Source organism: Patiria miniata, unplaced genomic scaffold, assembly GCF_015706575.1.
Source record: "Patiria miniata isolate m_02_andy unplaced genomic scaffold, ASM1570657v1 HiC_scaffold_24, whole genome shotgun sequence".
NCBI lineage: Eukaryota > Metazoa > Echinodermata > Asteroidea > Valvatida > Asterinidae > Patiria > Patiria miniata.
In genome coordinates, this window is record NW_024037063.1 from 4,209,362 (window position 1) to 4,236,403 (window position 27,042).

General features: G+C 39.0%; 2 protein-coding genes across 4 annotated transcripts in view; one reads left to right on the forward strand and one right to left on the reverse strand.

The window, feature by feature from the left end:
• LOC119732432 (RUN and FYVE domain-containing protein 2-like) overlaps positions 1-27,042 on the forward strand; it is a 30,255-nt gene that overhangs the window by 1,279 nt on the left and 1,934 nt on the right. The window contains exons 2-11 of the mRNA XM_038205949.1: positions 10,032-10,363; positions 20,586-20,765; positions 21,781-21,898; positions 23,261-23,362; positions 24,121-24,315; positions 24,742-24,889; positions 25,323-25,424; positions 25,521-25,637; positions 26,342-26,509; positions 26,859-26,956. Coding sequence (XP_038061877.1) covers positions 10,162-10,363; positions 20,586-20,765; positions 21,781-21,898; positions 23,261-23,362; positions 24,121-24,315; positions 24,742-24,889; positions 25,323-25,424; positions 25,521-25,637; positions 26,342-26,509; positions 26,859-26,956 — 1,430 coding nt within the window. The 5' untranslated portion in view covers positions 10,032-10,161. The remainder of the gene's footprint in view (positions 1-10,031; positions 10,364-20,585; positions 20,766-21,780; positions 21,899-23,260; positions 23,363-24,120; positions 24,316-24,741; positions 24,890-25,322; positions 25,425-25,520; positions 25,638-26,341; positions 26,510-26,858; positions 26,957-27,042) is intronic.
• On the reverse strand, positions 1,376-10,041 carry LOC119732431 (zinc finger CCHC domain-containing protein 7-like). 3 transcript variants are annotated; one of them, XM_038205948.1, is made up of 11 exons: positions 9,980-10,041; positions 8,130-9,155; positions 7,803-7,928; positions 7,506-7,682; positions 7,054-7,089; positions 6,374-6,487; positions 5,759-5,990; positions 5,177-5,308; positions 4,552-4,643; positions 3,145-3,706; positions 1,376-2,715 (listed from the first exon to the last, which is right to left on the reverse strand). In XM_038205948.1, the coding sequence occupies exons 2-11, from the start codon at positions 9,123-9,125 to the stop codon at positions 2,534-2,536; spliced, it is 2,649 nt and encodes an 882-aa protein (XP_038061876.1). In that variant the 5' UTR covers positions 9,126-9,155; positions 9,980-10,041; the 3' UTR covers positions 1,376-2,533. The 3 variants fall into 3 exon arrangements, with proteins under 3 accessions (XP_038061876.1, XP_038061875.1, XP_038061874.1); XM_038205947.1 differs by having other exon boundaries at positions 4,552-4,648; positions 5,182-5,308; positions 9,918-10,032; XM_038205946.1 differs by having other exon boundaries at positions 9,918-10,032.

The window sequence follows — 27,042 nt, forward strand, 5'->3', positions numbered from 1 at the left end:
CCTTGCATTTTTGACAAAACGGGACAAAACTAAATTTTATCCAAATTTCAAAACTGTAAGGGGTAAGCCTTGCATTTTTGACAAAACGGGACAAAACTCAATTTTTATCCAAATTTCAAAATGATAAGGGGTTAGCCTTGCATTTTTAACGAAAAAAGGACAAAACTCAATTTTTATCAAAATTCAAAACTGTAAGGGGTAAGCCTTGCATTTTTTGCAAAAACGGGACAAAACTCAATTTCTATCAAAATTTCAAAATGGTAGGGGGTTAGCCTTGCATCTTTTTTGCAAAAACGGGACAAACTCATTTGTATCTAAATTTCAAAATGGTAAGGGGTTAGCCTTGCATTTTTGACAAAACGGGACAAAACTCCATTTTCATCGAAATTTCAAAATGGCAAGGGGTTAGCCTTGCATTTTTAACAAAAACAGGACAAAACTAAATTTGTATCAAAATTCAAAACTGTAAGGGGTTAGCCTTGCATTTTTGACAAAACGGGACAAAACTAAATTTTTATCAAAATTCAAAATTGTAAGGGGCAAGCCTTGCATTTTTGACAAAACGGGACAAAACTCAATTTTTATCCAAATTTCAAAATGGTGAGGCGTTAGCCTTGCATTTTTGACAAAACGGGACAAAACTCAATTTTTATCCAAATTTCAAAATGGTTAGGGGTTAGCCTTGCATTTTTAACAAAACAGGACAAAACTAAATTTTTATCAAAATTCAAAACTGTAAGGGGTTAGCCTTGCATTTTCAACAAAACGGGACAAAACTAAATTTTTATCATAATTCAAAATTGTAGGGGGTAAGCCTTGCATTTTTGACAAAACGGGACAAACTCAATTTTTTTTTCAAATTTCAAAACTGTAAGGGGTTAGCCTTGCATTTTTTGCCAAAATGGGACAAAACTCAATTTTTATCCAAATTTCAAAATGATAAGGGGTTAGCCTTGCATTTTTAACAAAAAAAGGACAAAACTCATTTTTTATCAAAATTCAAAAATGTAAGGGGCAAGCCTTGCATTTTTGACAAAACGGGACAAAACTCAATTTTTATCCAAATTTCAAAATGATAAGGGGTTAGCCTTGCATTTTTGCAAAAACGGGACAAAACTCAATTTTTATTCAAATTTCAAACTGGTAAGGGGTTAGCCTTGCTTTTTAACAAAAACGGGACAAAACTCCATTTTTATAAAAATTTCAAAACTGTTAGAGGTTAGCCTTGCATTTTTAACCAAAACGGGACAAAACCCGGCCTACAGCCACTTCCCATCAACTCGTTTGTAATGCAGCTTTTAATTTTTCCCCGGCAAAATTGGCCCAGGTAAAGGTGAAATGTAAACGGAAAAAATAAAGCAAATAATTTCAAACATTCGAGTGAATAACTTGAGCACTAGTGTGCAGTTTTAATTGCTGGAAAAGACTGCATAAATTTGTGAATGGCAAAGCACGCACAAAAAACATTACATGCGCTTTATTCTATGTGACATGTATAGGTACGTGAATCATACTTTGTCTGCAATCTAGCATTTTCCATTAGTGAAAATTAACCCATTTATGCGAGTGTGCCATGAAAAAGTGATCAACCATGATCCCAACTCCAGCAAAAAAGAAAGACAAAAAAAATTAAAGATTAGGTTTACCATTTTATGTTTAAAGTTCTAACCATTAATTTGCAGCCATCCACTAAAATAAAATATTTTCTGAATTATTACCGCAATTGTTTATTGAAGTGGTCTGTAATAATGATATTTTTTATATGAAAAAAAAAATGAACAAATCTCTGCCTATATTTGTATGAAGCTTTATGGAGCTTTCATCAAAATATAGGTTGCTAAACAACTTTTACCATAAATATATGGGCAAACAAATAATTGTTTCAATTAAGTTATATTTACAGAAGCAAAACCGGTCAATAAATTTCACATTGCCCAGATGTAACAATTTCATCACATTGAGTTCTTACTCTAGGAACAAACTATCAAGGCTTGGGGATCACATAATGATGGGTTACAAATATGTTCAAATGTATCAATTACTTTTCATGTCCCCAAAAGAAGCTTTGACATGGCCTTTAGTTAGAATTGTGTCACATGAGGCAATTGAAAGGCAAACAGCTTAATTTTAATTCCTGTTTTTTTTTCCCGAGGTCTTTCCATCAAAAGTTGAAAATGCACCTGTTTTTTTCCCAAACACTGTTTTGGCTTGGAAGTGCATTCGATGGCCTTCAAGTTGCCTGTAAAAATTGCCTCATGTTCCAACTCAAGACATATCTAGGACAAGTTCCGAATAAGTAGTGGTCATTATACCAGGTATAAGTTGCAGGATTCTGAACAACTTCCCCACAATCTTCTCACAATGAAGTTATCATTGGTGATTTAAGCAGCCGCTAATGAAAATTGTTTGGGACAAATGCAGAGCTTCTGCCTTAAAAAGTTAACAATTCTGCCCGCAACTTGTCCGGAACTCGTCCCAGATGAGAATTGAGACGGGCCTTATAATTAGCGTCGAAAGCCTCCCAATACTGCCGTTAGTACTTGGGCTCCACTTTGAATCCACGCTCCGACTTGAAACTTGGCCTGGTTGCTTGCTTTTGCGCCCACTTCAGTTCCAGTCTCCTGTAATACTCTCGCTTCTTCTGCTGCCTCTTGGACATTGGTTTGGTGGATGTTTGATCGGGGGCCGTGGGTATGTTGAGCTGAGGATTATAACCTGTTGGTATGGATAGCAACATTTGTACAATTAAAATATGAATGGCCATCTTCAGTAACCCATCTCTTCTGGCATGTTTTCTCGGAGCCATCCTTAATTGTCCAAAATCAATCACTCTTTTGGTATCAAATGGTAACAGGGTGGTAAGGCTGAACCTTTTTTGAATTCCTGCAAAATCTTCAGAGACCTTCTGGATTTTGGAGGGACAACGATTTATCTCACTGAAAATATCATTCATTTCTTCCAAAAACACATGGGCTAAGTGGTTTCCAAATGCGTGTCAGGATATGACATTCATAATAGTGCTGGAACCTGTGGAAGGCACAAGGAGGCCTTGTACAACTTCTAGTTCTACTCAGTAGAACTATTTCTAGAAATAGCCAAGTTTCAAAGTTGGCCCCGAACCCACATTTTGCAATTAAAACTAACCTTGGAAGTTTGTATGCCCAACGTTGGGTCCTCCGCCTTTTGTTTTCTGTGTTGGTTTCCGTCTGTTCTTCTTGGCACCTCCACCTTTGCTCTGATTAACGACAGGCGTGGAGCTGAAATATACTTCTTGATGGAACTGCTGTTGTTGATTGTCCTGATTTTGCGTGACAAACTTTCGCTCCAGCTCGGGAAACTGTTCAAAAGTGAAGTTGAAAGAGACCTGTTGCTGCTGTTGCTGTTGCAACCTCTGTTCCTGTTGATATTTCTTCCAGGCCCTTTTTTCACTCCTCGACTGTTTTGGTTTCTTTTTCTTCTTTTTCCCCACAGGTGCCGTTTGTGTTTCCACCCGTGGCTGTGCCAGTTGTATTGCAATCGCCTCCCTCACCGAATTGTTTCTCTTTCTTAGGATGTGTCCCCCTTTCCGGACATACTCCTCGGTTTCTTCGTAGTCGGTCAGAATTTCTTCTCTTTTGAGGGCCTCCCATTTGCTTTTTACGTGTTTCTTCCTAATTATCCGTTTTCTCTCAGCCCTGGGGACGGTTGCCAACTCTTTTCGTAGCTTCTGTTAGTAAGAAAAGTTTCAAGGATCGTGACTTTTGGGTGGGATCATTGGCCCCATGGCACGTCCGACATGGTGACTGACTAGTGCCACACAACCAACGACACTGACAAATGGCAAGCTGCCAACTCCGGTAACTACTGCTTTTCCTCACTGCAACTTGTGGTATACTGTACATGTAACGGGTGCAGAAGTCCATGCCCATACAATTACTATGTGGCATTAAGTGATATGTATACATTTTCATGATGAGAGTAACGAACCCCCAAAAGGGTGTTATGTGGTATCTAAATAAGCCAAAATGAGCTAGGGTCAAAGAGGATGACCTATTCAAATAATTTCCATGAAGCCTTTCTTAAAGGTACAGTCCATCATTTGCAGCTAGCTGAAAAGTAAAGTTGTTGAAAAGTATACTTGGTTTAAAGATGGTAAGGGACAAAACTCCCTGTGAAATTATTCTTCCCGGTAAGCAGGCATTTTGAAGAAATCAATGAAAAGACACATCGTTGAAAATTTCCGTTAGCAGTTCGTTTTTTTAATTTAGGCCCAATTCAAAATATGACTCAGCAACTTTTGATTTGAAATCGAGATCCTATAAAATATTGTTTTCTCGGAATATACAGCATTCACTGAGCTGAAACTTCATCAGGTTAGTTGTTCAGCGCCCTTCTTGAGATTTTGAGCACTTTTGTTGCTTCAAACGGACATAATGCACAAATTACAAATGATGGACGCTACCTTAACACATCATTATAGCCTTTTGGAGTTGTAAGATTTTAGGTGATAAATCTTGACAGCAGAATTCAGAGGAAAAACCAAGGGGAAAAATGTGATTTTCATCATCTTACCTTATCGGCTTCAAGCTCTTCTTTGTTCTTCTTCCGACACTTCTTGATGACTTGTTCATCGACGTGATCATTGCTGTCCACGGCTATCGATTCTGTTGAACAAAAAAAAAAAAAATCAAATTGAACTGTTGCTGTCTAATGAGCTACTAACCCTCGTCTGACTTTAACCCTAACTGCCCTGAATCCTTCAAAATCCTCTTTTATTGTCAAAGTGGAGGAATTTTCAGGATTGAGGTTACATGGCAAAAGTGAGTTACTGATGTCGTAGGATGCACTTTGTCAAGGTCTTTTGACCTTGTGCTGTTTTTGCTCAGCATAAATATAGGCCTGGATTATGCTTGAAATCCTCCGTACTGCTCCAGGATGTCACTGGCCAAGCCTCAACATATTGACAGTCACTGCCACAGGATTTGGCAGGATTCAGGCAGTGGTCATCCCTCCACGGACCATATTCAAGAAATAATGGAGGAATTTGCAGGATTGAGGCTATATGCTATTTTTCCATGAGGCCAATTGGAGGATTTTGCAGGATTGAGGCTAAATCCTAGCAAAAAGGCCTAGGGAGGTCAGGTTAATAGCCACATCGATGAGGACAACTTTCCCCAACATGTCTTGACGTTCTCACCCGTCTGTTCCAGCTTTCTCTTCTTGGCTTTCTTTCCCTTCTTCTTGGATGTGGAGGGCTCTTTAGTCTCCTTGTCTTGATTTAGGGCTGCTGCTGCTGCTGCTGCTACTGCTACCGCCGCGGCAAGTTTTTCTAATGAAGACAGAATGAAAAACCAGAAAACAAATTGGAAACAAACTGGATAATTTATGGCTGAAAAGAACGTGATGATACAAAACATGTGTTATCAAAATGATTACATTATCAGTGGCACTGGTACAGAATAGGACTATGTAACGGTAAAAATGGCAACCACTCACTACAAGATGATCTGTTTCTTTGCCCCCTTTTTACAAAACATTTTTCACTAAATTGAAATCCTGTAAAAAAAAACAAGCATGGGGTTTTTGACAGTCACTGGCAAAACACTTTATCACTGTCAACTTGGGGAAAAAGAACAAGTAGATTTATGCAACAACAGAAATATCCACTTCTAGCATAGCCTGGATCGTTTGCTGGGCATGAAGCTGGAAGGGATCGTACACAATACTTCATTTTACTCAAAGTCAAACTCAAGAACTCATTCAGAGAGTAATTACTCACCTGCTCTTAGTCGTTTCATTCTTGTTTTCTTCCTCTCCTTCTTGGGAGGCATGGAGGGCGCTATAACGTCTACCCCCGCATCAGGTCCACGGTCGTTGAACCCTCTGGCATTTTCCGGCGGCTCGGTAGCATCCATCTGTACCTTCCAAAACCTGCGTGGGATCTGGTCGTATCGGACCACGTAGGGCAGGATCAGTGGGGCACGTCTGTTCATGGGCTCTTCCCAGCATTCCTGGAAGATTAAAGGAGCCATAAAATGAACAGAAATTCAATATGCATTTTGTTTTAAAAATTATCCTGTAGAAACCGATTACTGATGGCTTTGAACTTCCGACTACAGAACAATAATAATAATTATGTATATTTATAAAGCGCATGTATCCACCAATATTGGTGCTCAAGACGCTACATCATTATTACCCTGCTCATTGGGTCAATGAAACATTCCTAATACCATCTCAGCTCCCTGGGGAGAATACAGCTCAATGCTGCCATTTCAGTGCCAAGCAGCTAATATCTACCACAATAACCATCTCTGCCCTCACAGGTACCCATTGACTCCTGGGCAGAGTAACATTGAGGGGCTAAGATTTTTGGACTGATCAGAGTACTTACGTGTCCAAAGTGACCTTCTTTACTGCAGTTGTAGCAGAACACTTTGCCGTTCACTGCCAGTAACTGCTGGTTTTCCTTCCTTGATTCTTCAAATTGGATCTTGCCCGGCTCTGTCTATACCCAGAAAGAAACACTCTACATGTATGAGTATTCCACCTGCTTAACAAGCTCATAAGGCGAAGTAAAAAAAAAAAAACAAGTTTCTCGTCCCCGCCCGCTTCCCTTTTGGAGGCCGCCTGGATTTTTTTTATTATTTTTTATTTTTGAAAAATGTAGTAGAAAAACACCGAAAAGTCTACAAATTCATCGGAAAATAAATACCAATACCAATACAACTCTAAATGACACTGTAAATATGTTCAGTTCTCTTGTCCAACTTGTCTTTCATCTTTAAAAGTGTCTTTGAACAGTGGAACACCAACAGTTGCAGGACATTTTGAAAAGGCGGTCATCTTGAAAAAAATTTAAAATAAAAAGCCTCGCTACCTCCCTTTTTTCAAAAACCCCGGACGAGAAACCATTTTTTTTTTTACTCGGCCTAACACAATTGGCTTTGTGGTGATCAGCCGTTTTAGCGTTGTAGAATCAGCCAGGCTTTACTGTGGTGTCAGAAGTTTAACAATAGGAGCCAAGTCTACTGCACATAGCATAAAATATTGAAATGGATTTTCGACACTTACTGTCAGGTGATACTGGCGCCATCTATCAGGACATTGCTAGAAGAAAAAAAACGAAAAGCAAAATTACTTAGACTATAAATGATCACAGTTTCATGAAATGATCAACTTCATATTTTTCATAATGCACCAAATTTGTCGTGAAATCTTAATAACGTTAAAAATCGGCACTAAAATATTTAAAAGGCCTTTGCAAATTGATAATAGCCCTAACAGTCCTGAATCCTCCAATTTCAATACGATTTTGCACACCCCCTAGGGAGTTACAGGAGTACTAAACTTTCTATTTTATAAAAAGAGTTTGATTAGATACAGAAAAATGAAGTGAATGTCTTTTTTGAAGTTCCACTACAGCAAGCTTGTGAGGTTTCTCCTCAAAAGCTCTTGAAAAGCACTCAGAAAAAAGTACTTAAAACATTAAATTGATAATGAAAAAACTTGAAAATAGTTCCTACCTGTACTGTATGTCCCTTCATTGAACAACGATGGCAAGTCAGGTACTGTAGTTTCTTATTGGGGCATTCTCTAGCCTGGTGCCCAGGCTCACTACAAATGAAGCATAGGGCATCAGGGCATTGTCGGTCATTGTGACCCTGGGTACCACACAGCACACACGTCACTACCTTTCGTTGCTGTAAAGAACATGGAAATGGCAAAACAAAATTGACGCAAATATGTTTTTGTTTATAAATGTTAAAAAAGTTTAGCGATATTGTAATTAAGGTTTTCCTTAAATTTTTGGCATTACGTACTCTTGGTTTCGGACAGTCCCTGGTCATGTGACCGAACTCCAAACAGCTGTAGCACTTGTAACGCGGCCAATTTTCCGGCTCTTGGTAATAGCGCCCTCTGGATCTGCTGCGCTCATAAGACTGATCCTGCAACCCATAGGAAGAAACGGAATAGGTGAATTAATTAACAAATAGAATTACGACCTTTTGGCAAAGTACTGCAAACACGTTTGTGTGGGATGTGAATCTTTTAAAGATATCCTGTGCCTCAATGTCGAAGTAGAAATCAAACACAAAACTACATGACCTTGTACGACCTTTTGAACTTGTATGACCTCATGACCTCACCTGATTGTAACCCCTCCCCTCTGCGGGGGTGGAATCGTAGTTCACATCTAATGCTTCATCTTCGCTATGCGATTCAATCACCATCATGTCAGACAAATCATCTTCGCTGGAGCTGTCCTTCACCTCGTCTAAAATGGTTCTCAATTCTGCAACAGTTCTTTTCAGTTTCATCTTCTTTGAGGCTTCGGCTGGAATGCTAGGATCTTCTTTTGATTTCCGCCACTGGCGTTTTGTCATTGGTGGTATGGACTGTTCTGGCTTCTCGGATATTTGGTCCGTGAAAACAATCTCAGAGTCGCTAACTGAGCCCACATCTGAATCGCCTTCTCTGCAATTGATTGAGACAATATCGACATCGCTTCTCACCAAGTTCTTCATTTTTTCATTTTCCCCCGACCAATCCTTTGTCCCATCACTACTAGAAGAAATATCAATCACCGAATTGGAATTGTTTCCTGCTTTTTTGCTAGACGTCTTTCTGGACTTGATAGCCTTATATTTAGACTCACTCTCCGAATCAGAACCGTGTCTGTTCCAAATGGGACTCTCATTTTTTAGTGTTGCCATTTGCTTCTTGGAAGACTCTCTTACATTTGTGGAATCATCTGAAACAGTCAAGGGACTATCACTCGCAGGTTCCCAACTTTTCTCAACCTTAACAGACGTCAGACTCTCCCCTTTCACAGGAATGTTAACCACATCTTTTTTCTCGGTGTTGACATTCGTCCTTTCTGATTCAATGTCGAGATTTGCGACTGTGATTTGGGCGACATGGTCTCCTCTGAAGTGTAGGAATGTATCTGTAATTCCTTCTGTGGGGGCGGAGTCGAAGTCCTCACCGCAGTCCTCAGCATAGTGTATTCTTTGCAGGAGGGCCTCCTCTATTTCACCAATTTCGTCTCCGCTGGAGTATCGCTCGCTTTCATTGTCACTTTCATGCAAAGTGTCCCACTCGCTTCCTGTGTCTGTTGTTAAAATTCTCTGAAATGGATCCATCTTTGGTCAAGATCGTGCTCATGAAAAACACTGCAAAGGAAATAAAGCAGAGATTTTATTCAAACCGGACATTAAAAACTCACACATGATTTCACTTTTGATATTTCCACAATTCTTTTTGAAAGTTATCTATCTGTTCCACACAACCAGTCAGCTAGCTGTTATTTTAGTATTTTGAAGAACAAGTTTTTAACCGTTGTCCTTGATCCCCTCCCCCAATTAAATGCAGTGCATAAACACTAAAATAGGGAAATGAAATCATTCAAACATCTTTCAAAAGTTACTATTTCTGACAATCCATTCATCAAAATGAAATTATCTGGAAAGTGGAAATAAATATATTCACTAACTCTAGGCTAGGCCTAGGGCTAAGCCTAACTCTTACTCTTAAGTTAATGATGACTAAAGACTTAGTGAGTCATACGTAAGTCTAAGACTGATGAAAGAATGAATCTGATTGGATGTGAGAGCCTGTGTCAAGTTTAAATATGATCTTAATTCTGATTGGTTGGTGACTATTAATGAAACTGGCTCTGTCTTGGTCCTACTCTTACACTTACAGTTCCAATGTGAAACTGAAAAAAAGGCGGAAACAAATGAACTTATTGTGAATCAACATTTTGACTGGTTCATAAAATAGTTTTGTGTACAAATTGCTGAGATTGGTTTGCCTCGTCAAAAACAATGTCATGTCTGTACTGTCAGAAACGTAATTTAATTTAAAAAGCCAGAAAGTTTTTCATTCCCAATCCCATATCAACATGAAAACGAAGGGGAAAAGTAGCTACATACTCAGTTCTTTATTTAATGATTTCCAACTGATAACTCTTTCGATCAAAGGGTGAACCACTCACTAACGAAACGTTCTTTCTACATCAACTGCGTTTTTACATTTTTTTTTAATAGAGCCTCCACGTGCAAACTTATAATGGAGTCTGGTTACCACCAAGCACCCATGCAAGCACCAGACTGGACGTAAAATAAGGAAAGCGCCACCAGTAGTCCAACCGGAGAAATTCCATCAAGGACACACAAAATGGCGGCCTCCACAGCACTGAGAGCTGGCGTACCTCCATCAAATCCTGCTGCAGAAGACGAAGAGATTGTTCACAGACCCAAGAGCAAAACTGCAAAGAATTCTAAAGCATCTATTGTAAGCTTCAGTGCAGTTGAAAGTTCAAGTGGAGGTGGCGATGTCAGAAAATCGGGGAGAGTAATTTCAAAAAGTAAAAGAGCAGGTTTGTAAAAATTGTATTTATTCACTTCGTGATCAGTTCATGGCATGCACAGCAGTCATGACCATGATCTAGCTATTGCACATCTCTTTCAGAACCATGTCATTTGCAATATATTCCTCAAAACAGCGAGAACTGTCTTAAAACCTGGATAATAATAGTTGCTGAACATTTTCCAGTACTTGAATGATAAATAAAACCAGAGATATTAACTACTTACGTATATTTTGGCTGAAACTTAGGAGACCTTTGTTATCCACATGTCAACCAAAACAACTGTCTTTTCATTGCCTCATGCATACACATTTTCTTCCTGGCTTAAACATCGCCACCATGCGGTCACTTCAAGATATTATTTGGATCGTGTCCCCAACCCCACAATACCATCCAGATTGTATACGACTGTTTTATGTCATATTCTGATATATCCGTGTGTTTTTTTTCGAAAGGAAGAGCATGAGGGCCTTTTTTTTTTCTTTTTTTTTTGCAGCTAGCCAATATCCACTTCAAATGGCAATTGATATATTTTCAACTCGATTTTCATGGGCATGATCCATGTAGTTTTCAATAGCATGTATGTAGCATGTTATTTGTGTAAAAATAAAGGCGGATTAGGCTGTAATCATCCATGCAGAATTTAGAGGAAACCAAAGTGCAGTACATGTTGTTGATTTCTTCTAAATAAACTTGAATTGAAATGAATTTATTATGATTTTGGTATAACCATCCAATGATGATGTCATGAAAGTTGACTTACATTCACTTTTGAATGAAGTACATGTAACCAATTCTGGAGTCTAAGTACGTTGCATAGTTTCTCTGTAACCCCTGCTTTCATTAGGCTGGCAGTGGCAGATAGAATTTACAAAAAGATAGATCCATAGTTTTGGTTAATGCAATTTTGAAAGGAAAAACAGTTTCTGAAAAATGAACAATAACAATGACATATTGAACATTTAGCAGCAACAGGGATTTAAAGCAGCGGTTTCTTCGTCATTGAAATGCTGACTTTAACTAAGTTGTTTGTCATCTAATCTAGGTCTTTATTGATGTCTCTAAAGAGATTAGGTAGAATTAACATTTTAAAATCACATTAGAAAGAATTTACATTTTGAAAATGTAAGGAAAGGGTCTTTTATACACTTCACAGGAATGAATATTTGCACAAATTATGGTTTAGTTTAAAATTCATTTTATGACCTCTTTAAAGTTAGTTGATAAAGCAAGATAAAGGCAAAAGAATAAAAATTTCTTTTTTCAGCCTTGTTTTTGTGTAGAATCTATCTGGCGCCCTCTGTTGATTATACTCTGAAATATATTGCAAAGTGAATTTGTTTTCTCCCCTGACATTTGGGCGATATAGGTAGGTACTAGTCTGAGTATCACCTGTTATCCACGGAGCCAAGTCTCCTGTATAACGTCTGATATGTCTAAACATGCAGAAATATGCAAGCCGCGTGCCAGCCAATCGGAGTCGATTTTACTAAAATTGTGACGTCATTTCATTCCCAAATCAGGACTAAAACTGTGATTGGTCAATTCGAATGCAGTGTTTTGTAATACAGCCACAGCAGGGCGCGTGTCGCATAACATAACACAGTACACAGAGCACGTGACAACAGCCTTTGTTGCTGTGTCTAGCGTTTTTGTTTTTTATCCATGTCTAGACGCGACAACGGATGAATGACCCGACATAGAAAGCCCCCGCTGATTGGTCAAAATGGTTGGGGGTGGGTGCTAGGGAGGAGTGTTGTTAGAGAGATGGTGGTTGGGGGAGGACAACTATCAAAGTACATTGGTGATGCCTTTTCTTTGCAGGAACTCAAAGAGGGATAAACTAGGCCCCAAAATTAATGTTGCATTTCCTGTTACATTGCCATTTACACAGGTGTACCCATGCACACTGCATGTACATACATACATGTACATGTATGTATAAATGTACATAATGTAGGACAACTGGACAAATAGATGTATACTTTTAAGAGGTACTTTGCTGCATATGCATCTACTTAAAGTATTCCAGTCTGTGAGTTGGAGAATATTTCTCTTCCAAAACAATTCATGTCTATGATTAAAAAAAAAAAAATCACCAAGAAAATTTTAAAAAGATCAACTGTTGACCCAATGTACACCAAAAATGTTTCGGGTCAGTTGGAGTACTAAAAACACAGCACTTTTTTCTTTGGCCCTAATTGTATCTTTGTAATTAAATGTGTTTTTCTTTTAAATCACTCCCCCCCCCCCTCCCCCCGAATTACCATACACTTTGGATTTTTGCTGGCTCTTTTCATAATGTTTTATTGAGTGTCAAGTCCATCAAAAATTGATGATCGTCGCAAACGGCAATCTTGCCCTTTCGGATGACTGCCACTACTAGCCAGTACTGCAAACATTCACCATGCATCATGTGAATATGTGAAAATAAATATTGGTCTTGATGAGCAGTGCATTATGAAAAAATAATGATTTTTACGAAGAGGAATTAATCTGGTGTTTGTGAAACCCTTGCCGAGTAAAAACAAACTAGTTTCTCGTCTGGCCTTTTAGAAAAAATAAAGGAGGTAGGTGCTTTTTTCCCGTTCCCCACCCCCCCCCCCCCTCCCCCCAAAAGAAAACCAAGCAAAGATGCTGTTTTTGTAGTCTGGTTCCCTGACCCTACGAAACGGTGCAAATTATAGAAGTTGGGGAATTGTCAAGTCAGGGAACCAGACTAGCTGGCTTGCATCCGTTCACGGATGTGCAACTCATTGCAAACAAATTGTGGACTACCGGTAACTAAATTTGGTAATTTTGGGGCAGTATTTGAAAAAAAGTCAGTTTTTTTCCAATGATGGTCGGCTGACCATCGTTGGAAATTGATACAAAAATTCCACTTTTCTTGAAAATGACAGCACACCAGGTTGCCATGATTTCACAGGATGCTTGAGACTAATATTCACTTACAGTCCAGTAAGGTATTTCATAATAATTTGGTAAATTTTGTGTTTAATGTTTGCAAATGTTGTGTACCGGTATGACCTTTAAAGAAGATTGATTACACTCAGATTTTTTTTAAACCATATGGATCAGAACACGCCACCTCCAAACAAGACAACCCCTATGCTTGAAGTGGAACAGCCCATCAAGATTTGTCAGGCTCCTCTTTGCAAATCACATGCACACAGCGGCTTCCAAGTGGCATTGAGAATGTGCCGACAGGAATCCTTCATGTTCATGCACGTGCCTCGCATACTAATTTTATTCCCTGTCACATACCGTTATGTTCATTTTCCTCCAATAGTAGATGCCTGTATAAAAATATATAAATAATTCAAACTACTTTCTAAGTGTGTATTGCCCTCTCAAGGCTCTCATAATTCAAATCTTAATCTTTTGCTTTCCAAACTAATGGAAATAAATGTGCAGGATGCTATTGCTTCGGCAAGGAAAACCGAAACCAGGGTATTACATTTTTTTTGCATTTACTTTCATTTTTACTTTTATTTGCATTTTACTGATCTTGAATTTACTTTCGGTTTTATCCGGTTTATTACTATCAAGATCTGTGTGCTCTATTGTGTTCCCATTACATGAAATTGATTCAGTCAACCAAAACTTTGTGATATGTTTCAAAACCAAAATTTCTTAGAGGTGACCAACAGGTTTCATAAATGCTTTCTCTTGTCTGCTATTTGATCCAGATTGTTTTTTAATTGGGAGTTTATTAACTATTCAAAATGAGTGCTGGTCGGAACATGTAGTTCCAGTTTTCATCTTGAAATTGTCAATCCTTCCCATGCCTGCGGGCCCCTCATGCCTCATTTGGATATCCGAATACCTAGCTTGGTCATCTGTGATGCTTTTTGGGTGACCTTATTCCTAAACTAAATGCAAGATTGCAGCTTCCACCCAATACAGAAAAGACAAAACCGCAGTCACTATTTCACAGGCAAATCTTATACTGGTACATGTACATGTTCCTGTCTTAATTTTAAGTACTTTCATGGGCATTCCATAAATTTTGGGTCCGAAGTGTTTTTTTTTTGTGTCCCAGAAATAAGATTTTGTAAATTCAGAACACATTCGTTAATGCCTTCTATCCTCAAGAGAGATTATGAAAAGCAAAATTCCTGCCCAACAAACATGACAAATAAAAATAGTTTGAAGTCAATTTTAATGGTACCTGTATGGCAAATTTCACAAATCTCAGGTGTAGCAGGGACACTACAGTGTCACACTTGTGGACCCCAAATTTATAGAATTACCCAAATACATGTACATAAATCTGTGTTTTATTTTGTTGAAAGCACGTCGTTCAACTGAATTTAAGTGTGAACATACGCTGGTAGGCACAATACAAATGACATGAATGCACATGTACATATATGTATGAAGATTTCCCTTAGAGGCTGTACATGTACATGTACATTCCTTGACATTAAACGGTTGCACATTATTAATGCAAAGGGTTGACGTCTTGACGTATCCATTACACATGCGTGTCATTTAAAATGCTCTTAATTAAATGCAGCACACGTTCTGAAATTGACGGCCCTGTCTTGACTTATTAAGGCGGCATTGATAGATGTGTGGTAAGATTGGAATATTTATTAATGTAAACATATTCATGCCACAGGTAGATTGATAAAATGTTGCCATCGAAACAAATAATGCCTACATGTAAGTTGTTGAGGATTTAATAAGTATAATTTGCAAATATGAAAAAAAAATGATTTTCTCATCATGATATGCATGTTTTTTTTGGAAATTAACTCAACAATTGAACTTTCTTAGACTTGTTAACAATTCTGTAAATTTCTCAAACTTTAAGTGGCTGTAACCTTTTTTATGGCAAAGCAAAGTCACTCATTCTTTGTGCCCTTTCCTCCCCCCCCCCCCTTGGATAGCTTTTTCCTTTTCTTATATTGGCCCTTTTTCATTGCCAGTTTTATTCCTACTCTCAAATTGTAAATGTAGCAAATTGATAGCGTTATTTGAAATGACAGGTCTGAATATTGGTATGCGCACAGTCTTGCGGACGATTAGTCGCGAGCTCGGTTTCACGTCAGAGTTTCGTCTGTCTAGTCCAAGACCATCACTCAGTCACTGATGCCAAGGCCTTCTCCCTAACCCAGCCGAGATCAAAGTGCATATATTCCGATCACGCCACGCATTAAGATCAGCCCGTGTTCTCATGGCCGCATGCACAGACCTGACTTGACTATTGGCGAGCATAATTAGCCAAGGAGCACTCAACCCTGTTCCTCCTCTCAAACCACCCTCCTCGTTTCGGCAAGGTGGACCTACATTTTTCAATTTCCTGTCTCTCTCTCTAAGAAGCTCTGAATGTTAATTGGATGACTGCTCATCAGTGAACAGCTTTTTGAAACGGAGATGAGAAATGGAGATTGTGGGCTCCGGATGAAGTGTTTTTCCAGATGATTATGTGGGAGATGGTTCTCCAGTACTTCAGTGCAAGACAGTAGTAGCTAGGCACACATGCGTGGATCTGTGCATTAGTGAAAGTGGGAGTGCACCTTTTCCACATGTTCATGTACAATAGGGTACATTTGTACAGTTGGTGCAGAGTGATGCAGTACATAAACATGTACATGTACATGTAGATGATTGGATGTACAATGTACATTGATCATGACATGAATGTGCTGTATGTACGTATTATCCTAGATACTTGACATTAATGTGAAGAGATAAATGTCTGCACATGTTTAACAGTACACCTGGCTGGATGTCTGTTAGCTCTCCACACCTTTAAATAAAGGATGCTAGCTCTGCTGATGTGAGCCACGTCATCGAGGCTTGATGCTGTGGCTATTCCTCCCTCTCACCCTCACCGTGTTTGTCGTCAGCGTTGCCACGGTAATCCACTTTGCCAGCAAAGTCCTGCGCCTGCGGCTGCGGACTTGGGAATATCAGGGGCGCCTGGATTACAATTCCCCTGTTTTTGTCGATATTCATGACCCCGCCTCCCGTTGATATAAAGGTCAAGCTTGAAACCGTCGCTGTCACGTGACATGCATTGAGCTGATCACAAATTTGTGAATTCATCGTTGTTTGTATGTGTACATCTTGTAGTCCTGCCTTATTCCTCGAAACTAGAACTGTTCCTACTACAAAGCACACTGTCGGAGAAGAATATATTCTATTCTCAGATCTGTAATGTGATAGTGGGCATCCGTCTGCGTATAGCATTCATTTTGGTTTTGTCCACAATAGCCACGAGAACACAGCGACAAAGTGAGTGATTCTAGACGACTCAAAATGTCAGGAGGTCACTTTAAGATGACATGAGAATTTCTGCCACCTCTCTTGAAATTCTTGCGCATTCACGTCGAAGGGGCACTTTCTCGTCAGTTTTTACTCTACACGAAGAAATAGCCAGCAGAGTTGAACTCCACTCTGGTTCTGTTAGTACTAGCCTGTGCATAAAGCTTTTGGACACAAGATGGATGCCGATCTGCCTGAGGCGGAGGGGCAGCCGGGGGCCGCCATGACGGACACCATCTATTTGTGCAACTTTCGGGTGTCGGTGGACGGGGAGTGGTTGTGCCTGCGGGAGCTGGCTGACATGACAACGAGCACGCCCGGTGCCACGCCCAAACTGATGTCACCATCCGAAGACGACGAAGGTAGAGCCCAGAATATTGATTACGAAGTTTGTGAAATGCTCTTTCTTTCCATTATTTGAAGTGAATATGTAGAGCATTTAAATGAATGCCCCTTTTCTTGGTTTTATTTTTCAGCACAATATCAGAATTTTTTGTTTGCACTTTTCTTTTTGTTTCCTGCTTTTGACTTATTACCATTTTCATCCACTTTGTACTCAATTTGAAACTGTAATTGTCACAGGCAATTACTTTGTACAAACATTTATTATAATAACTATAAATATTACAAATTTCAGTAATATGACACTACAGGTGTCATGAAAGATACACAACTAAACTAATGCAATGACAAAATGATGATAAAATACAATTTACTGGATTTCCAAAAATTAGTTGATCATCTGATCATCTGATAATCTCTGCTCATTCTAAATGTCCCTGCACTGCCCTACTCCCCCTACCCCCCCCCTCAATCCTGTTTATTCAGAGCTGCCTCAAGGAATATGATAGCCCATGTTATCCGAATGCCGTCTGAATTCTGATGCATGTGACCTACAGTCTCAAGCACAGTCTGTTTTATATTTTCGGAAAATTCTCTGCCGCACACAGACATGTATTATAATGAGGGGGGGGGGTTGTCAATTGGGGATGGCAAGATATTGGAACAGAAAATATACGTGTAAATAATTAATGGATTCCAGAAAAGCATGTACATTTAATTTTGCATAAATTTGATAAAGAATTTCTTAATTTAATCTACGTACCTTGTGAAAGATAAAGTTCATCATGTTTTTACAAAAATGTATGCAAAGTCAGGTATTGATTGAAGTGATTTACTAAACTCGGATAAAATGAAGGAAAAAAAACAGAAAAGAAAAATGTGTCTGTCTTGTTGCAGAAGTACGTTACTGCATTGTCATCATTGTGCAAAATAAATATGCATGCATGTACCGTAGATTCATTAATGCAAGACTTGAAAGATGAAGATTCAAATTTCATTTTTATTTATGCATTAATACGTACATTTACCACACATGTCACTTCAATTAACGCTAATTGAGTTCTCATAATTAGGCCTATGTGTGTAATATTGATGGGTTGACTTTCAATGCAGTTTTACATGTACATGTACAGTACATGTACAGTAAATTGAAACAAGCACATGCATCTAGACCAAATGAAAATTCCTGTTTTCACTGCTGTAATTCATTATGTTCTCCAAACTATTTGTCACCAACTGATAATTGTTTGCCTGTTTATCATCAATCTGCCTGAAAATAACTGAGAATCAATTTTTGACACTGATTATCTGACAGACAATAATATTTCCGCTTATAGTTCATATTGTCTGAGGTTTTTTTATATTAACTAATATGCCATTTCAAGCTTCATTTACTTGACATGTGCATGTATTTAGAATCCTCAGTATTTTCCCCGAAACTCTTTAAAATGCTTTGCAAATTCATTCCAGATGACCGTTTATATTTCTTGTCTATAATCTAATGCCTTTTATAATTCTCAAAGCACTTATTTTTTTTAATATGAATGTTGCAATATCATTGTCTGGGGAGAGTTGTGTGATGGATGCATGGGCATCTTTCAGACAGATCAAGAGGTAACATGATGGGGCTCAGAAGGGGAAAGTCTGCTGTCTCCACCTGCTCTATAGATATACGTGTAGCTGGGGCCCTAAGTCAGGAATATCTGCCTCCAGAATTCGGTCATCGGTAATTAATATATAAAGAGGGATTACCATTTAGGTTACGTTGGGAAGGTTACAATTAGGCTTGGACTATATATTTCAATATACGTGTAATACCCATATAATGCAGGAGAAAATCTCACCTTTAAAGCTGATTTCAGCTTTTTTGGTTTTGGATCTTCAGCTTTTTTTCAGCTTTTTCCCTCACTTGCTGTGTACAAAAGTATAGGAGATCTCCAAAATTCATTTTTTTTAAACACCTTTTCCAGCTGTTTTCAGCTATTTTTATCAGTGGTCACTCACACCCCTGATAATGACAATTGATACCAAGCAATACTGCATGACGTTGTTAAAATACCGAAATACCAAGAAACTTGGTATACAATTTCAATACAACAATATTCTCTCTAAAATGTGGCCAAATGTGTGTCAAAGACCTTGAAAGGTCCACGGTGTCAGACGCACATGTACATTTTTTACAATCCAACAGGGTGTTTATTATAAGTTACATGCAATCACGTAGAGGATTTTAATTCTGACAAAATGCATCTGTTAGTAATACTGCAATGATTTTAAAAAGAGATTATTCGTCCACTTTTTTGCTGTAGTAGAAATCAGCTTCAAACACCATGGTGTTGGAGGTATTGATATTTTTGTGTATTTGTTAATTAATGTTTAAATTAAAGGCAACAGTTGAACTGTTGAACAATGTTAGAAATATCTTCCATTTCAATTAAGTGCAGATAATAAGCTTCAAAACGGTATACACGTTTCATTGTTAGTACATCCATGTATGTATTTGGATTCTTTTTGTTTTGGCATTGAGGCTTATAATTCAATGGAATTGCCCTTAATTATTCCTATTGTTTACCTATAAAAGACAGGGGTTTAAGTGCAGTGTACTCTAATCAAAGTGAAAGTTCATCAAGCTTTCAAAAGCTTTGATGTTTACCTTACAGAAAGTGAGAATGAAAATCAATGTAGGTGTTTGCCGTACCTGTGAAAGTGTGTATAAAGGCTACTATGTACAAAGTACTTTTTTTTTTTGAATGTACACTTTGTGTTTTGTGGATTGGATTTCCAGTTATAAAATTTGGGGTAAGTGTGATCCGAGATTAATAGTGAATTTAAATGAGGGTTTGCAATTGTGACAATATCGATGATGGGGACTATTTTATCAATAATGATCACAGTGGCTAATTTTGAAATGAGTTACGTAAATGCATAACATTTTCAGACATTAGTCTGAAATCAAGCTCCTTGAATCTGAGAGTAAAGACATTATCACTTTTGAACAAAAGATGCATCTAGGTCTTTATTCCAATTTTCATACTTTTGTTTTAATTGACAATATCATCCCTGGTAATAGTGTTTTTTTTTATGGGCTTGATGTATCAGTGTCAAGAACCGTGGTACTTGAACTCACCTGGAGCATCTAGCAAAGCTTGTGTTGCATCTTCAGCCAGTTGACATCATCAGGCAACTGGTATCCAGTGGCTGCTCACATTTTAACTTGTGTTTTTATTACCAGAATTTTTTTTTAAAAACTAGAGGTCTGTGTGTCTGTCTCGGGACAGATCAGAGGGATTTTCCGCAGAGTTTGAATAACTTATTGTTATACTTCAAAAACAAAGTAATAATGATGTGAAAAATCAGAAAAGGAGTACTTGAATGAATGTTCGTGTTCGTTCCCAGTATTGCAAAGATGTGAATTGTGTACAAAATCTATGGGATTTGGGATAGAACAAAAAGAACAGGAAGAAGAAAAAATTAATCAGAACAAAAACAAAGGCTTTCGTTGCCACCAAGATTGTGAAAAAGCCAAACACATTGGAACATAAACAATGCCTTGTCCCCAGATTGCGAAAAAAGCCAATGATGTTTTCTCCCGTCTTTTTTTTTTTTTTTTTAGACAGTGTCATGAAGAATCCCATGCTAGTAGAGCGAAGCAATCTGCTCAACGTGGCCAAACTCTGCATCAAGAACCTCATCGAGTCGGCATTGGCTGATGCCAGAACCTTAGATGATGAGCACTTTCCTCTGCAGCAGTTCTTCGTCGTCATGGAGCACATTCTCAGCCATGGATTAAAATGTAAGCATGTACGGGTGGGCTCACTGAGATTTTCAATGGGGAATGAATTAAAAATGGCAGCTTTAGACAAGTTATAGGGTAGGGGACTTTACTGTAAGGGTGGTGGAGGTTTGAGTTAGTCTGTGTGCAGAGACCAGAAAGCACAGAGTGTACTATGCTTAACCCTAACCACCCCAACTCCATCAAAATCCATCCCCCTCCATTTTGGTGGATTTTGGGGGACTTGGTCCAGAAGGCCTGGCGTGACTAAATATTGATGGAGTATGATGGACTTGGGCCTAATGGCCTGAAGCAGGGCTAGGGGTATCCGATTGATTGTGCCTAGCTTCCTGTACTGCTATTGTGATAAAAGCCATGTTTAGCAAGCCCATGAATGTCAACCAGTGCGTCATTGGTGGATTCCATTATGTCATGTACAGTTTTGTATTGGACGCCCAGTGATTGATGAATTTTGATAAACCTGGTCCAGTTCCTTGTACATGTAGAAGACGCTAGGGAGTTAGGGTTAACACAATAATTACTAAGTGTACTAACGTTATGCTTAACACAATGTGGCATGGGTTTTTAGAGCGTAAAGTGCGGCCTGGGTTCGATTCCCGGCTCGGACCGTATGTGAATAGAGTTGCTTGTTGATTCTCTCCTGTGCCACGAGGGTTTTTCTCTGGGCTGTCTGGTTTTCAGGGAGTCCCTCCACGAAAATCAACACTTTCGCTCTGTGGCTGTGCTCCGTGGTCAGACATTGGTCGTATGGCGGCAGTCTAAGGTGCCTTACATGCCTTGGGCTCGACCATGTTGTAGCTGCGTCCTTAGTAATTCAGCTTCTCAGCTAAGAGCATATGATGAGCATTGAGCCCCCAAATTATTATTAAGTTGGAAATGTTAAATTTTTGTCATTAATAAAATTTGACCTAATGACATATCAGGCCTTTGTTTTTATTATGAGAAAGTGAATAATTCAGCCGTTTTCTTGTCCATCTTAGTTAAAATTGTTATCTCTTCCTGTTTTCCTTGTCAGCTAAAAAGACCTTCCTTGACAAGAAGAAGTCGTTTTGGGGTGCTCTGGAAAGCCTAGAAAAGACCATGTCAGAAGCGGAAGAAATTACCGACAGTGTCCGAAACTTGCCAGGAATCAAGTGAGTTGATGATGTTTGTCATTTCTCAATGATTGATACTCAATACAGCATAATGTGTCATTAAACTATGCAGCTGCATTGGATCTGGCAACGGGATGTTCAAATAATGATAATCAAATGTGATATTTAACTTAAGTGATGTATATATATATATATCCTCGATATTTAATACAACTACGAAAAAAAACGTCTTTGATTAGGCCCCCCAAAAAAAGTCTCCGGTTTCTGGTATGGAGCTTGTCCAAAAAGTGGTGCGGCGACGCGGCTTTTTTTTTTTTTTTTACCCGACTTTTTTGCTTCAAATGTCGGCTGATGACTGCAAATGGTGCTCGACTAAACATAGTGCAAATATATGAGAGTCCAGAGAGGCCACATAAAGCTTATTCTCGATCATAACCCCATCTAAAAACACGTTGAAATTGCGCAGCAGCAGAATTCCAATCAAACCAGTGAGTTTGGCGGTTTTGAGACATCATCTTTCATTGAAAAAAAAACTTTTTCATTTTGCCGACGCGCATGGCTACGGCGACGCGCGCGCATACCAGAAACTGGAGACTTTTTTTTTTTGGCCTTATGAGAATTTTTTTTATAATACATAACAAACTTGCAATAAGTTTGAGTAGGGGTGGACAGCATATATACGGTATTTGGAGCGTACAGTATGGTATAGAATATGGGTATGTGTATGAGTACTCTAGTCTGAAAGTAACATACATGTATTACAAGTCATGAAATCCAAATTACACCTGCCTCCCTAAGGCTTAAGCAATTTAAGCAATGTCAAAACAACATTTATTGTTGCCACTGGATTGAGTTTCATGTGTTACAAAATATGCAACCTGATCTCCAGTGCAACGATTGCAAAAACAAGTGGTTTGCAGGTGTCATGCACGCAGGCGATGTGCTTCACATTTCGTAATATTGGATCATTGTGATTTCATTACAAGTAACTTGAGAAGCGCTACACTGTTAACAATAAAATGTGACACCGGCTGGATTTAATGTTTGTTCGTAGGGTAACATGACCATGTACAAATACATGTTTGGTGTTAAAGTTACATGACATTTTGCAATTTTTTTTCTTCATTTTTGTGAGTTTAGTTACGTGTACTTTATACTGTATTTCCGTGATGAAATTTCCACTTAACTGCATTGATGAACCCAAATTTATTTTCATTGTTGAGAAATAAGTAAGTTTAGAGCTAAATGTAGTTTGACTAGTTCCCCCAGTGAATGGAAAACTTTTAAAAAAAAAGATTCGTGGATGAAAGGAATATCCGAAATAGTAACTTCTTTTTGTAAAAACTTCCAAGTTGGAAAAATTCATGAATTTGTTCTGATTTGATTTTTTTTCTTCTGCAGAACCAGTCTTGGGCGGGGTCGAGCTTGGCTCAGGTTAGCTCTCATGCAGAAGAATCTTGCGGATTACTTCAAGGCTCTTTTAGAAAGAAAAGATTTATTAAGGTAAGGCATGTTTAAAATGTAAGTACCTGTATGTCTGTGTTGAAAAATTTTCAAGTGAATTTGGACTCAAATATACTGCAATCAGAACGAATTTTAATAAAGTTGTTTCCTTTCTGAGTGACTCCTGACTGCTTTTTCCCAGGTTTGCAGCTTCATTCATTTAGCATAGTGACTTTGGATGCTACAGGATTATGGCCTCTGACTAATGCCCCCCAAATAAATATGTTGACAAAATTAATTAGGAAGCTGTTATCATTTGGCTAGATAACTCAGTTACATGTAGTAGAGCACTGGTGGCAGGATGTTCTGGAGGTTTACTACTATACCCCTCATCATAGCAGTCAGTATTTTGTACAATATTCACCCCTAGTTCCCCACAAACAGATACATCAATTAACAAATTGGAAGGCTATATCATAGGGCTAGATACGTGCAGCTCAGTTATAAGATGTAGAGCACTGGCACAGTGTTCTTGAAGTTTACTACTATACCCCTCATCATAGCGGTCAATATTTGGCACTATATCCCTTCCCTGGTGAGTGAAATGGTCCCCGGTGCTTTGCTACTAGAGAAAAAAGCATGGCGTATTTGAGGTTTACTACTATACCCCTCGCCATAGCAGTCAATATTTGGTACACTATTTCCTCCCTTGAGAGTGGTGCGAGCCTGGTTCTGTACAAAAAAAAAAATGGTGTTGGTTTGTACTACTATACCCCTTATAATAGCGGTCAATATTTTGTACACTATTCCCTACCCAGTGAGTGGTATGAGCCTGGTGCTTTGCTACTAGAGGAAGAAGCAGCGGTCATAGCAGGCTTACTGGTTGGCCTGAATGTCATTGACTGTAACCTGTGCCTGAAGGGGGATGATTTAGACTCCGCCGCCTCTGTCATTGACTTCAGTATGTACTTGAAAGATGGCAACTATCTGGAAAAGCCACAAGAAAGCTCCAGGTAAGTACATGTAGCGCGGTGATATACAAATATAGCATGGTTTGAGGGGAAGTAGTGGGAATTACTGGTCCCTCCGTGCAGGTCAGCTGGACTACAAATATACCTCCCGACGCGAAGCAGAGGGATGTTGTCAAGCTGGGTACATATCATTTTTACTTCCCGGGCGTGCGGCGGAATCGGCCAGTAACGTGCTCCAATTTGATCATGAATATGCATGAGGTGTAGTAATAGAAAATATCACAGTTGTCTCAAAATAAAATGCCAACATTTGTTTCTCACATTCCTAATCGACCTGGAACTACTACACAGTTTACTGAAAAAAATTGTGTTAAGCTTCAGGGCTTTTCAAGTGTAAACAATTTTGTGGTATAACTTAAAAATAGTTATTAACATGAATTATTTTAAACTTCATTTTTGTTTCATCAGTGGTGAGTTGTCAGAAGTCAACTTGACAGCAGTGCTGGATCAGAAGAACTATCTGGAGGAGCACAACCGACACCTTGCCTCCCAAGTCAGTGTCCTGCAAGCAAAGATCAAAACCCTGGAACAGGCGAGCAATCAAACCAAAGAAGAGGTAGGAAAAAACGAGTTTAAACTGAAGCCAATTTCACAAGACATTATTCAATTGTATGTAATGCCTGACTGATAAATCCCTGTCATCTAATTGGTGGGTCGTTGATCACATGTCATGGAATTGTTCGTACCATCCCACTGCCACGGCATCGCAAAAATAGAAGTTCTAAATAGAACTTCCATTGCACGGCAAAAAAGACCAATCAGATGACGAGGATCTGCAGGTGTTGTATGAGACAAATAATGAATGTTTCTCATTCGTGCAATGGAAAGAATAATTTCATTCGGTGACAGATGGAATGTTCCTGTCGCCTCATGAAATTATTCTCACCATTGCACTCATAAACATTCAATATTTGTGTACTGTGACTCGGCTTGTACAACATTTTAGGCTCAGTAAATAATGAGAGAATCCTTTCCAATCTTCTGTCTAGCTGGCTGTAGCAAACAACAACATCCTGTCCATCCAAGCTGAAAACGATAGACTAACTGTGGAAAATAACGCCATGAAGAATGAAGTCCAGCGAAAGTTGCAGGTAATATGGTGTGCGTAGACAGACTTTTGAATAATTTTGGTTCGAGGCATTATTAAGTTAACATCTGTTGTTCATTAATTGTTTTCCCTTATAAAGATGGTGAGGGCAGACATGGACGTGGAGAGAGAAACCTACAACACATCAAGGATTGGTCTGAATGAGTTATACGGTGAGGCTAAGGATAAACTACAACAGGAGGCTCAAGTCAGACAGGTGAACAAACGCAAATACATCATTTGCAAACACCAAAAATAAAACTACTAAAGTATTATAGGCCGCATCCGAAATGGACTTCCAGAGCTACGGCTACGTCTGTTTTCAGTGCGTCCCCGCGTATTTCAAATGGGCGCAGAGCTAGTTTACAGTTTCCTGACTTTTTTCATATACTGCCCCCAATTTGCCAAATTTAGTTAGTCCACATTTTGTTTGTGTAATCGGTTACGCATCTGTGAATGGGTGCAAGCCAGCTAGTCTGGTTCCCTGACATGACAATCCTCAGAGTCTATAAATTGATCTAAAGAAGAGTCAGGGAACCAGACTTCAAGAACAGCACTTTTTCTTGGTTTTTCTAGCATCTTTGAACACAAAACTTTCAGGAGGTCAGTGTAAAAATATTTGCTATAAAATACTAACCCCAAATCCATCCATTCTGAAAATTACAGCAAAAGCAAATGTTGTATATTACCTTTAAGTTATCAGACAACTTTTTGTGAATATTTTGGACAAAATATTTTGGCATATTTTGGGAGCCGCAAACCTCTTCCCCCACCAACCAACCAACCAATATGAATATGCATATTGCTACTTCAAACCAATCAGGACGTGGAAACGGAATTCTTTTGATAATTGATCTTTCATGTACATGTAAATTGATATTCAAGTCATGAATATGCATGTTGTTACTTTGGACCAATCAGGACATCGAGCAGGAGCTGAAGTTGCAACTGAGCTTGAAGTCAGAGATGGAGATGGCCATGAGGCTACTAGAGAAGGACATCCACGAGAAACAAGACACTGTCGTCTCACTACGCAAGCAGCTCGAAGACATCAAGACAATTAACATAGACCTCTACAACAGGCTACAGGTACTTGTACAAAGTTTAAAGCTGTATGGGCTCTGTGCACAAGTGCTCCCTCAACGGTAACAAAAGGAGAGTTGGGGAAGACCACTGGGATAGACATTTGAACGTATTGCCGAAGACGCCTGACGTGCACGCGAAGACGCTATTGCCTTGCGCACATTCAGAACACAATTAGTCATGCATACTTTGTGTTAAAGGCGCGAGGACCAGTACGCGCACCCGGTCTGGCCCATCCATGGGGCTTTCGAAACTGCCCTCTCTTGTTCGCGCACAAAGCCCATAGAAGTTATTCCTATTATGTTTATTCCAGCTGATCTAATGCATCTTTACACTTGACTTCGATTATTCGCAGTCAACAGAAGGTTCTCTTCAGCACAAGGCGGATCTTGTCGGCAAGCTTGAGGAGAAGACAGAGCAGATGGGAGTGACCATTACCCAGATGGAGGAAAGGTCAGTATAGCGCCCTCTCTAGTCTTGCAGTCACTAGGGAAATCAGTTGGCAAACAGCCAGATTGGCTGTAGATAGTGTCATGTGA

What these genes read in the sequence shown, in the direction of transcription:
- LOC119732431 (XM_038205948.1), bottom strand. Translation starts at nt 9,125, where the DNA reads ATGGATCCATTTCAGAGAATTTTAACAACAGACACAGGAAGCGAGTGG. An exon ending in GGCGCCAGTATCACCTGACA is followed by an intron (nt 6,488 to 7,053) that starts GTAAGTGTCGAA and finishes TTCTGGGTATAG; the next exon opens with ACAGAGCCGGGCAAGATCCA. An exon ending in GAGAAAGCTGGAACAGACGG is followed by an intron (nt 4,644 to 5,176) that starts GTGAGAACGTCA and finishes TTTGTTCAACAG; the next exon opens with AATCGATAGCCGTGGACAGC.